This window comes from Coregonus lavaretus (assembly GCF_964263955.1).
Source record: "Coregonus lavaretus genome assembly, chromosome: 3".
Classification (NCBI taxonomy): Eukaryota; Metazoa; Chordata; class Actinopteri; order Salmoniformes; family Salmonidae; genus Coregonus; species Coregonus lavaretus.
The window spans coordinates 4,325,149-4,343,444 of NC_139990.1; the positions used below are offsets into that span (position 1 = coordinate 4,325,149).

The following is an 18,296-nucleotide window of genomic DNA, read 5'->3' on the forward strand; positions in this document are numbered from 1 at the left end:
GAGGAGAGCTTGGAAGGACGGGGGAGAAGAGGAGGAGGCTCTCAATGATGCATTAAACTCTTTTTTTCCTCTCTGATGAAGTCGACATGCCCCGGCCTGCTCATGAATAATAAGTGAAGGTAGCTCTTTATTTGTCATCTGAATGTGTTATGAGTGTTCTGGACCGCCACGTTTTAAGAGTTGGGACAATATGCAGTCAGCTGTGCTCTGCCGGTGATATGTGTGTGTGGGAGGGGGAGAGAGAGTGTGTGTGTGTGGGTGTGTCTGAAGAAAGATGATTGGGATGTTATATTGGTCCATCTTTCACAGAGCTGGTTGCCAGAGCAACCAGCATGCAGTGATGGCGGTGGTAGTAATACATCTGATGTCTAGTCTGCAGAAAAAGACAACAGTACGAAGAAAAAAGGGAGAACTCACTGTTCAGGTGAGTTGATATCCTCCAGGGGACCTCTGTTTATTCTGGAAGGATCCATGGAGCCCCACTGGGCCTGAGGCTTCTGCTCAAGATGATTCTTCAGTATTGATTTCTCCCCCTCTGCAGAGACACGGAGAGATGACACAGCAAACAGGATCAGTCACCATATGGGCTGTCACACTACGCCACAATATACCTCCTTATTCTCTATAGAACAGTGGACAAAACATTACGAACACCTGCTCTTTCCATGACATAGACTGACCAGGTGAATCCAGGTGAAAGCTATGATCCCTTATTGATGTCACTTGTTAAATCCGCTTCAATCAGTGTTAATGAAGGTGAGGAGACAGGTTAAATAATGATTTTTAAGCCTTGAGACAAATGAGACATGGATTGTGTATGTGTGCCATTCAGAGGGTGAATGGGCAAGACACAATATTTAAGTGTCTTTGAACAGGGTATGGTAGTTGGTGCCAGGCGCACCGGTTTGTGTCAAACCCAGCAACGTTGATGTTTCCCGTGTGTATCAAGAATGGTCCACCACCCAAAGGACATCCAGCTAACTTTACACAACTGTGGGAAGAATTGAAGTCAACATGGCCAGCATCCCTGTGGAACGCTTTTGACACTTTGTGGAGTCCATGCCCCGACGAATTGAGGCTGTTCCGAGGGCAAAAAGGGTGAGGTGCAACTCAATATTGGTATATTTTGTACACTCAGTGTAGTGCACTACCTTAGACCAGGACCCGATAGGATTCCAATAGGGCTCTGGGCAAAAGTATTGCACTATATAGGGAATAGTGTGCCATTTGGGACGCACCTACTGTGTATGTCCCCTATGCTTGGTTCAGATCACAACACCTGAGAAGCTAAGGACACTGAAGAATGTCATGCCATCAGTCATACTAATACTAATAGATAGCATTTACAAAATGCATGTCAAGCACTCTCTCAAAACAAATGCTAAGTATGAAAATGATTGGCTGAAGATTCTAGGATCTTAATTTGTCTGTAACAGCGTCAAGTCACTGATACAGTATCTGTCGGTCATTACACCGCTGATACAGTATCTGTCGGTCATTACATCACTGATACAGTATCTGTCGGTCATTACATCGTTGATACAGTATCTGTCGGTCATTACATCGCTGATACAGTATCTGTCGGGCATTACATCGCTGATACAGTATCTGTCGGTCATTACATCGCTGATACAGTATCTGTCGGTCATTACATCGTTGATACAGTATCTGTCGGTCATTACATCGCTGATACAGTATCTGTCGGTCATTACATCGCCTGATACAGTATCTGTCGGGCATTACATCACTGATACATTATCTGTCGGTCATTACATCACTGATACAGTATCTGTCGGTCATTACATCGCTGATACAGTATCTGTCGGTCATTACATCGCTGATACAGTATCTGTCGGGCATTACATCACTGATACATTATCTGTCGGGCATTACATCACTGATACAGTATCTGTCGGTCATTACACCGCTGATACAGTATCTGTCGGTCATTACATCGCTGATACAGTATCTGTTGGCCATTACTTTAAAGGCACCAGCAAACAAAGACAACACTTCTGTTCTGTGAGTTCAACACATGCTAAATGGAGCTCTGCTGGTAGCACAATCAGAGAGGCTTCATTGAGGGAGAGACAGAGAGAGCAAGAGAAAGCGAGACAGACAGATAGAGAGAGAGAGAAAGCGAGACAGACAGATAGATAGAGAGAGAAAGTGAGACAGACAGATACAGTGACGGATAAAAAATATTTGATCCCCTGCTGATTTTGTACGTTTGCCCACTGACAAAGACATGATCAGTCTATAATTTTAACGGTAGGTTTATTTGAACAGAAAAACGCATGTCAAAAATGTTATAAATTGATTTGCATTTTAATGAGGGAAATAAGTATTTGACCCCTCTGCAAAACATGACTTAGTACTTGGTGGCAAAACCCTTGTTGGCAATCACAGAGGTCAGACGTTTCTTGTAGTTGGCCACCAGGTTTGCACACATCTCAGGAGGGATTTTGTTCCACTCCTCTTTGCAGATCTTCTCCAAGTCATTAAGGTTTTGAGGCTGACGTTTAGCAACTCGAACCTTCAGCTCCCTCCACAGATTTTCTATGGGATTAAGGTCTGGAGACTGGCTAGGCCACTCCAGGACCTTAATGTGCTTCTTCTTGAGCCACTCCTTTGTTGCCTTGGCCGTGTGTTTTGGGTCATTGTCATGCTGGAATACCCATCCACGACCCATTTTCAATGCCCTGGCTGAGGGAAGGAGGTTCTCACCCAAGATTTGACGGTACATGGCCCCGTCCATCGTCCCTTTGATGCAGTGAAGTTGTCCTGTCCCCTTAGCAGAAAAACACCCCCAAAGCATAATGTTTCCACTTCCATGTTTGACGGTGGGGATGGTGTTCTTGGGGTCATAGGCAGCATTCCTCCTCCTACAAACACAGCGAGTTGAGCTCGATTTTGATCTCATCTGACCACAACACTTTCACCCAGTTCTCCTCTGAATTATTCAGATATTCATTGGCAAACTTCAGACGGCCCTGTATATGTGCTTTCTTGAGCAGGGGGACCTTGCGGGTGCTGCAGGATTTCAGTCCTTCACGGCGTAGTGTGTTACCAATTGTTTTCTTGGTGACTATGGTCCCAGCTGCCTTGAGATCATTGACAAGATCCTCCCGTGTAGTTCTGGGCTGATTCCTCACCGTTCTCATGATCATTGCAACTCCACGAGGTGAGATCTTGCATGGAGCCCCAGGCCGAGGGAGATTGACAGTTCTTTTGTGTTTCTTCCATTTGTGAACAATCGCACCAACTGTTGTCACCTTCTCACGAAACTGCTTGGCGATGGTCTTGTAGCACATTCCAGCCTTGTGTAGGTCTACAATCTTGTCCCTGACATCCTCGGAGAGCTCTTTGGTCTTGGTCATGGTGGAGAGTTTGGAATCTGATTGATTGATTGCTTCTGTGGACAGGTGTCTTTTATACAGGTAACAAGCTGAGATTAGGAGCACTCCCTTTAAGAGTGTGCTCCTAATCTCAGCTCGTTACCTGTATAAAAGACACCTGGGAGCCAGAAATTTTTCTGATTGAGAGGGGGTCAAATACTTATTTGCCTCATTAAAATGCAAATCAATTTATAACATTTCTGACATGCATTTTTCTGGATTTATTTGTTGTTATTCTGTCTCTCACTGTTCAAATAAACATTCCATTAAAATTATAGACTGATCATTTCTTTGTCAGTGGGCAAACATACAAAATCAGCAGGGGATCAAATACCTTTTCCCTCACTGTAGATAGAGAGAGAAAGTGAGACAGACAGACAGGCAGAGAGAGAGAGAAAGTGAGACAGATAGAGAGAGAGAGAAAGAAAGTGAGACAGACAGACAGATAGATAAAGTGAGACAGACAGAGAGAGATAAAGTGAGACAGACAGATAGAGAGAGAAAGCGAGAAAGCGAGACAGACAGACAGATAGATAGAGAGAGAGAAAGCGAGACAGACAGATAGATAGAGAGAGAGAAAGCGAGACAGACAGATACAGTGGGGAAAAAAAGTATTTAGTCAGCCACCAATTGTGCAAGTTCTCCCACTTAAAAAGATGAGAGAGGCCTGTAATTTTCATCATAGGTACACGTCAACTATGACAGACAAAATGAGAAAAAAAATTCCAGATTTTTTAAAATGAATTTATTTGCAAATTATGGTGGAAAATAAGTATTTGGTCACCTACAAACAAGCAAGATTTCTGGCTCTCACAGACCTGTAACATCTTCTTTAAGAGGCTCCTCTGTCCTCCACTCGTTACCTGTATTAATGGCACCTGTTTTAACTTGTTATCAGTATAAAAGACACCTGTCCACAACCTCAAACAGTCACACTCCAAACTCCACTATGGCCAAGACCAAAGAGCTGTCAAAGGACACCAGAAACAAACAAAATTGTAGACCTGCACCAGGCTGAGAAGACTGAATCTGCAATAGGTAAGCAGCTTGGTTTGAAGAAATCAACTGTGGGAGCAATTATTAGGAAATGGAAGACATACAAGACCACTGATAATCTCCCTCGATCTGGGGCTCCACGCAAGATCTCACCCCGTGGGGTCAAAATGATCACAAGAACGGTGAGCAAAAATCCCAGAACCACACTGGGGGACCTAGTGAATGACCTGCAGAGAGCTGGGACCAAAGTAACAAAGCCTACCATCAGAAACACACTACGCCGCCAGGGACTCAAATCCTGCAGTGCAAGACGTGTCCCCCTGCTTAAGCCAGTACATGTCCAGGCCCATCTGAAGTTTGCTAGAGTGCATTTGGATGATCCAGAAGAGGATTGGGAGAATGTCATATGGTCAGATGAAACCAAAATAGAACTTTTTGGTAAAAACTCAACTCATTGTGTTTGGAGGACAAAGAATGCTGAGTTGCATCCAAAGAACACCATACCTACTGTGAAGCATGGGGGTGGAAACATCATGCTTTGGGGCTGTTTTTCTGCAAAGGGACCAGGACGACTGATCCGTGTAAAGGAAATAATTAATGGGGCCATGTATCGTGAGATTTTGAGTGAAAACCTCCTTCCATCAGCAAGGGCATTGAAGATGAAACGTGGCTGGGTCTTTCAGCATGACAATGATCCCAAACACACCGCCCGGGCAACGAAGGAGTGGCTTCGTAAGAAGCATTTCAAAGTCCTGGAGTGGCCTAGCCAGTCTCCAGATCTCAACCCCATAGAAAATCTTTGAAAGTCCGTGTTGCCCAGCGACAGCCCCAAAACATCACTGCTCTAGAGGAGATCTGCATGGAGGAATGGGCCAAAATACCAGCAACAGTGTGTGAAAACCTTGTGAAGACTTACAGAAAACGTTTGACCTGTGTCATTGCCAACAAAGGGTATATAACAAAGTATTGAGAAACGTTTGTTATTGACCAAATACTTATTTTCCACCATAATTTGCAAATAAATTCATTAAAAATCCTACAATGTGATTTTCTGGATTTATTTTTCTCATTTTGTCTGTCATAGTTGACGTGTACCTATGATGAAAATTACAGGCCTCTCTCATCTTTTTAAGTGGGAGAACTTGCACAATTGGTGGCTGACTAAATGCTTTTTTCCCCCACTGTAGATAGAGAGAGAAAGTGAGACAGACAGATAGAGAGAGAAAGTGAGACAGACAGATAGAGAGAGAAAGCGAGACAGACAGAGAGAGAGAGAAAGCGAGACAGACAGATAGATGGAGAGTCAGAGGCGAGAGAGATGAGGGGAAGGGAGAGAGAGAGAGAGAGAGACACACAGAGAGAGAGAGAGAGTGAGAAAGAGACCAGGGGGGAAACAGACTGACAGGATTCTGGTGTTGGCCTCTCGTCACCGTGGGAGACAGACGGTGAGTGTGAACACGGTTGGTATCAAAGTAAACAGCCTCATCAGTGTTTCAAACGCCACCTGGAGAGCCTCGAAGTGATCCCCTTTTGTGTCGATTTATTCCTCTAGAGTTGACCCAGATTTTCCCCTCTTAGCATAAGATTGACCTGATTCGACGATCACACCGTGGCATTGTGTGTCCTAAATGTGCATCTGAAGAGGAGGATACAGGAGCGCATGTCTAAACATAGCGTAATGGATTCATATGGATTGGATTGCGGTGGTAAATGATTTATTCGGCATATGAGCAATTCAAAGTATAATCCTTTTTGGAAATGAATGAATATATAAACCACCTCTGAAAACAGTGTTGGTGGAGTGGTTTCAAAAGTGCAGTTTACTGTAAAAGGCCACTATCTCTTGTGCCCTGAGAGATAACCTCATACAGTATTATTCATGCCTTCTGAACTCTCTGTAACTACTTTCCAGATCCTTTACGGCATCCATTTTAGGTTCCTCAATTGTCCGATGAAACTCTCCAACTTGTCAACTAACAGAACTATGTATTTCAACTGGCCTGACAATGGATGGAATTCCTAATATGGATGCCGTGGTCCTTGTGTCAGTCAACCCCACCACTCTACCTTCAGCACGTCCAAACCATGTGCTAATGAATATTCATGCCCTACGGAGAGTGTTCCTTGTAGTTGTTTGTGATTGTAATCACTGTTGACACTGTGTCCTACTCTTATAACAGCCACTCATTCACAGCCCAAATGCGTTTAGTCCAGCCAGTCTCATGAATACTGATGGCTGGGGTAGAGATATGGATGTGGTGGTGTTCTCTACGGCGTGGCTGAATCCTCATGGTGAATATAATGACCCATTATATTTCTCTATATCTCTGTCTGTCAGTCTGCATGCTGAACAGAAGCTTATCATTGAGCAATCGACAAACTTAGGTTCAGGATACTGTAGTACTGAACTACTAGAGAGGCACTAAGGTGTAGTTGTCATGACGATAGTAGTATTGTATCATAATTAGCAGACGAGAAACTGGAGGAACAATTAAAAGCTTGCTGATCCCTGTCTCTGAGATGAGCACAGCTGTTTTACCTTGGACAGATGCGTACAACTCTTCAGAGAGAATCATGTGCAGACAGTGAGTGCGTCAGCAGCAGTCCATGCTGGCAGAGGTGTGTATCTGTTTAAATGAGTGAGAAATATGTGGGAGGTGATGCTGTAGAAGTGTGAACAAAAGCAGCAGTGGTCAGTCACCTTTGCCGTCTGTGAAGTTGCGTATGCTGAGGATGTTGTTGACATCTCCGTAGTGGTTCTGCTTGATGTACGGGGTCTTCTCTGGGGTGTCCTGCAGCTGCATGGTCACCTCCTCCAGTTCCTTATCCAACTGCACAGAGATAAATGAAGTTTAAGGGGTTAAAAACGTGTTTAAGGGGCTAAAATAGTGTTACACTATGGGAGTAATGATTAATAAATGGTGAACATATGGTTTGTAAATGCCTTAAATGCCTTATAAATGGTTTATTATGGACCCTTAAAACAAAGTGTTACCCATTGTTAACATAGAGTTGAATAGTGATGGGAAAAAACTGCAAGGACAGATAAGGGTTGCCTACTGAAATGTATTGATTTTGATCATAAGGAAACCTTTTCTATTCAACTCCATTGTACTTCAAGAGTGGCTTTAGGAACAACTACAATGGCAACGGCTACTCTTACACCGCTAGAAGAGAGTAGATACAGTGAAATGCATGACAGAGAGATTTCTAGAAAAGCCTACGTGATTGGCACGAGATTTCTCCTTATGTCATTCAACGTCAAAGACATAAAACATAATATGTTCTGTAAATGAAAGTGGAGAGGACGATACACTTTATAGAGTGACAGGATGGTGTTACTGGCAGACAGGACCTATTAGAAACACTTTATAGAGTGACAGGATGGTGTTACTGGCAGACAGGACCTATTAGAAACACTTTGAGTGACAGGATGGTGTTACTGGCAGACAGGACCTATTAGAAACACTTTATAGAGTGACAGGATGGTGTTACTGGCAAACAGGACCTATTAGAAACACTTTATAGAGTGACAGGATGGTGTTACTGGCAGACAGGACCTATTATAAACACTTTATAGAGTGACAGGATGGTGTTACTGGCAGACAGGACCTATTAGAAACACTTTATAGAGTGACAGGATGGTGTTACTGGCAGACAGGACCTATTAGAAACACTTTATAGAGTGACAGGATGGTGTTACTGGCAGACAGGACCTATTAGAAACACTTTATAGAGTGACAGGATGGTGTTACTGGCAGACAGGACCTATTAGGAACACTTTGAGTGACAGGATGTGCTACTGGCAGACAGGACCTATTAGAAACACTTTATAGAGTGACAGGATTGTGTTACTGGCAGACAGGACCTATTAGAAACACTTTATAGAGTGACAGGATGGTGCTACTAGCAGACAGGACCTATTAGAAACACTTTGAGTGACAGGATGGTGTTACTGGCAGACAGGACCTATTAGAAACACTTTATAAAGTGACAGGATGGTGTTACTGGCAGACAGGACCTATTAGAAACACTTTATAGAGTGACAGGATGGTGTTACTGGCAGACAGGACCTATTATAAACACGTTATAGAGTGACAGGATGGTGTTACTGGCAGACAGGACCTATTAGAAACACTTTATAGAGTGACAGGATGGTGTTACTGGCAGACAGGACCTATTAGAAACACTTTATAGAGTGACAGGATGTGTTACTGGCAGACAGGACCTATTAGAAACACTTTATAGAGTGACAGGATGGTGTTACTGGCAGACAGGATCTATTAGGAACACTTTGAGTGACAGGATGGTGTTACTGGCAGACAGGATCTATTAGGAACACTTTGAGTGACAGGATGGTGTTACTGGCAGACAGGACCTATTAGAAACACTTTATAGAGTGACAGGATTGTGCTACTGGCAGACAGGACCTATTAGAAACACTTTATAGAGTGACAGGATGGTGTTACTGGCAGATAGGACCTATTAGAAACACTTTGAGTGACAGGATGTGTTACTGGCAGACAGGACCTATTAGAAACACTTTATAGAGTGACAGGATGGTGTTACTGGCAGACAGGATCTATTAGAAACAGTTTATAGAGTGACAGGACTGTGCTACTGGCAGGCAGGACCTATTAGAAACACTTTGCGTGACAGGATGGTGTTACTGGCAGACAGGACCTATTAGAAACACTTTGAATAACATGATGGTGTTACTGACAGACAGGACCTATTAGAAACACTTTATTGAGTGACAGGATGTGCTACTGGCAGACAGGACCTATTAGAAACACTTTGAATGACAGGATGGTGTTACTGGCAGACAGGACCTATTAGATACACTTTATAGAGTGACAGGATGGTGTTACTGGCAGACAGGACCTATTAGAAACACTTTGAATAACAGGATGGTGTTACTGGCAGACAGGACCTATTAGATACACTTTATAGAGTGACAGGATGGTGTTACTGGCAGACAGGACCTATTAGAAACACTTTATAGAGTGACAGGATGGTGTTACTGGCAGACAGGACCTATTAGAAACACTTTATAGAGTGACAGGATGGTGTTACTGGCAGACAGGACCTATTAGAAACACTTTATAAAGTGACAGGATGGTGTTACCGGCAGACAGGACCTATTAGAAACACTTTATAGAGTGACAGGATGGTGTTACTGGCAGACAGGACCTATTAGAAACACTTTATAGAGTGACAGGATGGTGTTACTGGCAGACAGGACCTATTAGAAACACTTTGAGTGACAGGATGGTGTTACTGGCAGACAGGACCTATTAGAAACACGTTATAGAGTGACAGGATGGTGTTACTGGCAGACAGGACCTATTAGAAACACTTTATAGAGTGACAGGATGGTGTTACTGGCAGACAGGATCTATTAGGAACACTTTGAATAACAGGATGGTGTTACTGGCAGACAGGACCTATTAGAAACACTTTATAGAGTGACAGGATGGTGTTACTGGCAGATAGGACCTATTAGAAACACTTTGAGTGACAGGATGGTGTTACTGGCAGACAGGACCTATTAGAAACACTTTATAAAGTGACAGGACTGTGCTACTGGCAGGCAGGACCTATTAGAAACACTTTGAATAACAGGATGGTGTTACTGGCAGACAGGACCTATTAGATACACTTTATAGAGTGACAGGATGGTGTTACTGGCAGACAGGACCTATTAGAAACACTTTATAGAGTGACAGGATGGTGTTACTGGCAGACAGGACCTATTAGAAACACTTTATAGAGTGACAGGATGGTGTTACTGGCAGACAGGACCTATTAGAAACACTTTATAAAGTGACAGGATGGTGTTACCGGCAGACAGGACCTATTAGAAACACTTTATAGAGTGACAGGATGGTGTTACTGGCAGACAGGACCTATTAGAAACACTTTATAGAGTGACAGGATGGTGTTACTGGCAGACAGGACCTATTAGAAACACTTTATAGAGTGACAGGATGTGTTACTGGCAGACAGGACCTATTAGAAACACTTTATAGAGTGACAGGATGGTGTTACTGGCAGACAGGATCTATTAGGAACACTTTGAGTGACAGGATGGTGTTACTGGCAGACAGGATCTATTAGGAACACTTTGAGTGACAGGATGGTGTTACTGGCAGACAGGACCTATTAGAAACACTTTATAGAGTGACAGGATTGTGCTACTGGCAGACAGGACCTATTAGAAACACTTTATAGAGTGACAGGATGTGTTACTGGCAGACAGGACCTATTAGAAACACTTTATAGAGTGACAGGATGGTGTTACTGGCAGACAGGATCTATTAGAAACAGTTTATAGAGTGACAGGACTGTGCTACTGGCAGGCAGGACCTATTAGAAACACTTTGCGTGACAGGATGGTGTTACTGGCAGACAGGACCTATTAGAAACACTTTGAATAACAGGATGGTGTTACTGACAGACAGGACCTATTAGAAACACTTTATTGAGTGACAGGATGTGCTACTGGCAGACAGGACCTATTAGAAACACTTTGAATGACAGGATGGTGTTACTGGCAGACAGGACCTATTAGATACACTTTATAGAGTGACAGGATGGTGTTACTGGCAGACAGGACCTATTAGAAACACTTTGAATAACAGGATGGTGTTACTGGCAGACAGGACCTATTAGATACACTTTATAGAGTGACAGGATGGTGTTACTGGCAGACAGGACCTATTAGAAACACTTTATAGAGTGACAGGATGGTGTTACTGGCAGACAGGACCTATTAGAAACACTTTATAGAGTGACAGGATGGTGTTACTGGCAGACAGGACCTATTAGAAACACTTTATAAAGTGACAGGATGGTGTTACCGGCAGACAGGACCTATTAGAAACACTTTATAGAGTGACAGGATGGTGTTACTGGCAGACAGGACCTATTAGAAACACTTTATAGAGTGACAGGATGGTGTTACTGGCAGACAGGACCTATTAGAAACACTTTGAGTGACAGGATGGTGTTACTGGCAGACAGGACCTATTAGAAACACGTTATAGAGTGACAGGATGGTGTTACTGGCAGACAGGACCTATTAGAAACACTTTATAGAGTGACAGGATGGTGTTACTGGCAGACAGGATCTATTAGGAACACTTTGAATAACAGGATGGTGTTACTGGCAGACAGGACCTATTAGAAACACTTTATAGAGTGACAGGATGGTGTTACTGGCAGATAGGACCTATTAGAAACACTTTGAGTGACAGGATGGTGTTACTGGCAGACAGGACCTATTAGAAACACTTTATAAAGTGACAGGACTGTGCTACTGGCAGGCAGGACCTATTAGAAACACTTTGAATAACAGGATGGTGTTACTGGCAGACAGGACCTATTAGATTCACTTTATAGAGTGACAGGATGGTGTTACTGGCAGACAGGACCTATTAGAAACACTTTATAGAGTGACAGGATGGTGTTACTGGCAGACAGGACCTATTAGAAACACTTTATAGAGTGACAGGATGGTGTTACTGGCAGACAGGACCTATTAGAAACACTTTATAAAGTGACAGGATGGTGTTACCGGCAGACAGGACCTATTAGAAACACTTTATAGAGTGACAGGATGGTGTTACTGGCAGACAGGACCTATTAGAAACACTTTATAGAGTGACAGGATGGTGTTACTGGCAGACAGGACCTATTAGAAACACTTTATAGAGTGACAGGATGGTGTTACTGGCAGATAGGACCTATTAGAAACACTTTGAGTGACAGGATGGTGTTACTGGCAGACAGGACCTATTAGAAACACTTTATAAAGTGACAGGACTGTGCTACTGGCAGGCAGGACCTATTAGAAAAACTTTGAATAACAGGATGGTGTTACTAGCAGACAGGACCTATTAGATACACTTTATAGAGTGACAGGATGGTGTTACTGGCAGACAGGACCTATTAGAAACACTTTATAGAGTGACAGGATGGTGTTACTGGCAGACAGGACCTATTAGAAACACTTTATAGAGTGACAGGATGGTGTTACTGGCAGACAGGACCTATTAGAAACACTTTATAAAGTGACAGGATGGTGTTACCGGCAGACAGGACCTATTAGAAACACTTTATAGAGTGACAGGATGGTGTTACTGGCAGACAGGACCTATTAGAAACACTTTATAGAGTGACAGGATGGTGTTACTGGCAGACAGGACCTATTAGAAACACTTTATAGAGTGACAGGATGGTGTTACTGGCAGACAGGACCTATTAGAAACACTTTATAAAGTGACAGGATGGTGTTACCGGCAGACAGGACCTATTAGAAACACTTTATAGAGTGACAGGATGGTGTTACTGGCAGACAGGACCTATTAGATACACTTTATAGAGTGACAGGATGGTGTTACCGGCAGACAGGACCTATTAGAAACACGTTATAGAGTGACAGGATTGTGCTACTGGCAGACAGGACCTATTAGAAACACTTTATAGAGTGACAGGATGGTGCTACTGGCAGACACTTTATAGAGTGACAGGATTGTGCTACTGGCAGACAGGACCTATTAGAAACACTTTATAAAGTGACAGGATGGTGTTACTGACAGACAGGACCTATTAGAAACACTTTATAAAGTGACAGGATGGTGTTACTGGCAGACAGGACCTATTAGAAACACTTTATAAAGTGACAGGATGGTGTTACTGGCAGACAGGATCTATTAGAAACAGTTTATAGAGTGACAGGACTGTGCTACAGGCAGGCAGGACCTATTAGAAACACTTTGCGTGACAGGATGGTGTTACTGGCAGACAGGACCTATTAGAAACACTTTATTGAGTGACAGGATGGTGCTACTAGCAGACAGGACCTATTAGAAACACTTTGAATAACATGATGGTGTTACTGGCAGACAGGACCTATTAGATACACTTTATAGAGTGACAGGATGGTGTTACTGGCAGACAGGACCTATTAGAAACACTTTATAGAGTGACAGGATGGTGTTACTGGCAGACAGGACCTATTAGAAACACTTTGAGTGACAGGATGGTGTTACTGGCAGACAGGACCTATTAGAAACACTTTATAGAGTGACAGGATGGTGTTACTGGCAGACAGGATCTATTAGGAACACTTTGAGTGACAGGATGGTGTTACTGACAGACAGGACCTATTAGAAACACTTTGAGTGACAGGATGGTGTTACTGGCAGACAGGACCTATTAGAAACACTTTATAGAGTGACAGGATTGTGCTACTGGCAGACAGGACCTATTAGAAACACTTTATAGAGTGACAGGATGTGTTACTGGCAGACAGGACCTATTAGAAACACTTTATAAAGTGACAGGATGGTGTTACTGGCAGACAGGACCTATTAGAAACACTTTGAATAACAGGATGGTGTTACTGGCAGACAGGACCTATTAGAAACACTTTATAGAGTGACAGGATTGTGCTACTGGCAGACAGGACCTATTAGAAACACTTTATAGAGTGACAGGATGTGTTACTGGCAGACAGGACCTATTAGAAACACTTTATAAAGTGACAGGATGTGTTACTGGCAGACAGGACCTATTAGAAACACTTTATTGAGTGACAGGATGGTGCTACTAGCAGACAGGACCTATTAGAAACACTTTGAATAACAGGATGGTGTTACTGGCAGACAGGACCTATTAGATACACTTTATAGAGTGACAGGATGGTGTTACTGGCAGACAGGACCTATTAGAAACACTTTATAGAGTGACAGGATGGTGTTACTGGCAGACAGGACCTATTAGAATCACTTTGAGTGACAGGATGTGCTACTGTTAGACAGGACATATTAGAAACACTTTATAGAGTGACAGGATGGTGCTACTGGCAGACAGGACCTATTAGAAACACTTTATAGAGTGACAGGATGGTGTTACTGACAGACAGGACCTATTAGAAACACTTTATAGAGTGACAGGATGGTGTTACTGGCAGACAGGACCTATTAGAATCACTTTGAGTGACAGGATGTGCTACTGGCAGACAGGACCTATTAGAAACACTTTATAAAGTGACAGGATGGTGTTACTGGCAGACAGGACCTATTATAAACACTTTGAATGACAGGATGGTGTTACTGGCAGACAGGACCTATTAGATACACTTTATAGAGTGACAGGATGGTGTTACTGGCAGACAGGACCTATTAGAAACACTTTATAGAGTGACAGGATGGTGTTACTGGCAGACAGGACCTATTAGAATCACTTTGAGTGACAGGATGTGCTACTGGCAGACAGGACCTATTAGAAACACGTTATAGAGTGACAGGATGGTGTTACTGACAGACAGGACCTATTAGAAACACTTTATAGAGTGACAGGATGGTGTTACTGGCAGACAGGACCTATTAGATACACTTTATAGAGTGACAGGATGGTGTTACTGGCAGACAGGACCTATTAGAAACACTTTATAGAGTGACAGGATGGTGTTACTGGCAGACAGGACCTATTAGAAACACTTTATAGAGTGACAGGATGGTGTTACTGGCAGACAGGACCTATTAGAAACACTTTATAGAGTGACAGGATGGTGTTACTGGCAGACAGGACCTATTAGAAACACTTTATAAAGTGACAGGATGGTGTTACCGGCAGACAGGACCTATTAGAAACACTTTATAGAGTGACAGGATGGTGTTACTGGCAGACAGGACCTATTAGATACACTTTATAGAGTGACAGGATGGTGTTACCGGCAGACAGGACCTATTAGAAACACGTTATAGAGTGACAGGATTGTGCTACTGGCAGACAGGACCTATTAGAAACACTTTATAGAGTGACAGGATGGTGCTACTGGCAGACAGGGCCTATTAGAAACACTTTATAGAGTGAGAGGATTGTGCTACTGGCAGACAGGACCTATTAGAAACACTTTATAAAGTGACAGGATGGTGTTACTGACAGACAGGACCTATTAGAAACACTTTATAAAGTGACAGGATGGTGTTACTGGCAGACAGGACCTATTAGAAACACTTTATAAAGTGACAGGATGGTGTTACTGGCAGACAGGATCTATTAGAAACAGTTTATAGAGTGACAGGACTGTGCTACTGGCAGGCAGGACCTATTAGAAACACTTTGCGTGACAGGATGGTGTTACTGGCAGACAGGACCTATTAGAAACACTTTATTGAGTGACAGGATGGTGCTACTAGCAGACAGGACCTATTAGAAACACTTTGAATAACAGGATGGTGTTACTGGCAGACAGGACCTATTAGATACACTTTATAGAGTGACAGGATGGTGTTACTGGCAGACAGGACCTATTAGAAACACTTTATAGAGTGACAGGATGGTGTTACTGGCAGACAGGACCTATTAGAAACACTTTGAGTGACAGGATGGTGTTACTGGCAGACAGGACCTATTAGAAACACTTTATAGAGTGACAGGATGGTGTTACTGGCAGACAAGATCTATTAGGAACACTTTGAGTGACAGGATGGTGTTACTGACAGACAGGACCTATTAGAAACACTTTGAGTGACAGGATGGTGTTACTGGCAGACAGGACCTATTAGAAACACTTTATAGAGTGACAGGATTGTGCTACTGGCAGACAGGACCTATTATTAACACTTTATAGAGTGACAGTATGTGTTACTGGCAGACAGGACCTATTAGATACACTTTATAGAGTGACAGGATGGTGTTACTGGCAGACAGGACCTATTAGAAACACTTTATAGAGTGACAGGATGGTGTTACTGGCAGACAGGACCTATTAGAATCACTTTGAGTGACAGGATGTGCTACTGGCACACAGGACCTATTAGAAACACTTTATAGAGTGACAGGATGGTGCTACTGGCAGACAGGACCTATTAGAAACACTTTATAGAGTGACAGGATGGTGTTACTGACAGACAGGACCTATTAGAAACACTTTATAGAGTGACAGGATGGTGTTACTGGCAGACAGGACCTATTAGAATCACTTTGAGTGACAGGATGTGCTACTGGCAGACAGGACCTATTAGAAACACTTTATAAAGTGACAGGATGGTGTTACTGGCAGACAGGACCTATTATTATAGAGTGACAGGATGGTGTTACTGGCAGACAGGACCTATTAGAAACACTTTATAGAGTGACAGGATGGTGTTACTGGCAGACAGGACCTATTAGAATCACTTTGAGTGACAGGATGTGCTACTGGCAGACAGGACCTATTAGAAACACGTTATAGAGTGACAGGATGGTGTTACTGACAGACAGGACCTATTAGAAACACTTTATAGAGTGACAGGATGGTGTTACTGGCAGACAGGACCTATTAGATACACTTTATAGAGTGACAGGATGGTGTTACTGGCAGACAGGACCTATTAGAAACACTTTATAGAGTGACAGGATGGTGTTACTGGCAGACAGGACCTATTAGAAACACTTTATAGAGTGACAGGATGGTGTTACTGGCAGACAGGACCTATTAGAAACACTTTATAGAGTGACAGGATGGTGTTACTGGCAGACAGGACCTATTAGAAACACTTTATAAAGTGACAGGATGGTGTTACCGGCAGACAGGACCTATTAGAAACACTTTATAGAGTGACAGGATGGTGTTACTGGCAGACAGGACCTATTAGATACACTTTATAGAGTGACAGGATGGTGTTACCGGCAGACAGGACCTATTAGAAACACGTTATAGAGTGACAGGATTGTGCTACTGGCAGACAGGACCTATTAGAAACACTTTATAGAGTGACAGGATGGTGCTACTGGCAGACAGGGCCTATTAGAAACACTTTATAGAGTGAGAGGATTGTGCTACTGGCAGACAGGACCTATTAGAAACACTTTATAAAGTGACAGGATGGTGTTACTGACAGACAGGACCTATTAGAAACACTTTATAAAGTGACAGGATGGTGTTACTGGCAGACAGGACCTATTAGAAACACTTTATAAAGTGACAGGATGGTGTTACTGGCAGACAGGATCTATTAGAAACAGTTTATAGAGTGACAGGACTGTGCTACTGGCAGGCAGAACCTATTAGAAACACTTTGCGTGACAGGATGGTGTTACTGGCAGACAGGACCTATTAGAAACACTTTATTGAGTGACAGGATGGTGCTACTAGCAGACAGGACCTATTAGAAACACTTTGAATAACAGGATGGTGTTACTGGCAGACAGGACCTATTAGATACACTTTATAGAGTGACAGGATGGTGTTACTGGCAGACAGGACCTATTAGAAACACTTTATAGAGTGACAGGATGGTGTTACTGGCAGACAGGACCTATTAGAAACACTTTGAGTGACAGGATGGTGTTACTGGCAGACAGGACCTATTAGAAACACTTTATAGAGTGACAGGATGGTGTTACTGGCAGACAAGATCTATTAGGAACACTTTGAGTGACAGGATGGTGTTACTGACAGACAGGACCTATTAGAAACACTTTGAGTGACAGGATGGTGTTACTGGCAGACAGGACCTATTAGAAACACTTTATAGAGTGACAGGATTGTGCTACTGGCAGACAGGACCTATTAGAAACACTTTATAGAGTGACAGGATGTGTTACTGGCAGACAGGACCTATTAGAAACACTTTATAAAGTGACAGGATGGTGTTACTGGCAGACAGGACCTATTAGAAACACTTTGAATAACAGGATGGTGTTACTGGCAGACAGGACCTATTATAAACACTTTATAGAGTGACAGGATTGTGCTACTGGCAGACAGGACCTATTAGAAACACTTTATAGAGTGACAGGATGTGTTACTGGCAGACAGGACCTATTAGAAACACCTTATAAAGTGACAGGATGTGTTACTGGCAGACAGGACCTATTAGAAACACTTTATTGAGTGACAGGATG

The 18,296-nt window shown here is 42.9% G+C and overlaps 1 protein-coding gene across 1 annotated transcript in view; it reads right to left on the minus strand.

Moving 5' to 3' along the window:
* LOC311119844 (gamma-aminobutyric acid type B receptor subunit 2-like) overlaps nt 1-18,296 on the minus strand; it is a gene marked incomplete at both ends in the record, with an annotated part of 144,523 nt that overhangs the window by 6,720 nt on the left and 119,507 nt on the right. Inside the window, 2 exons of the mRNA XM_084157790.1 lie at nt 418-535; nt 7,096-7,225. Of these exons, the coding sequence (XP_084013916.1) occupies nt 418-535; nt 7,096-7,225 (248 nt within the window). The remainder of the gene's footprint in view (nt 1-417; nt 536-7,095; nt 7,226-18,296) is intronic.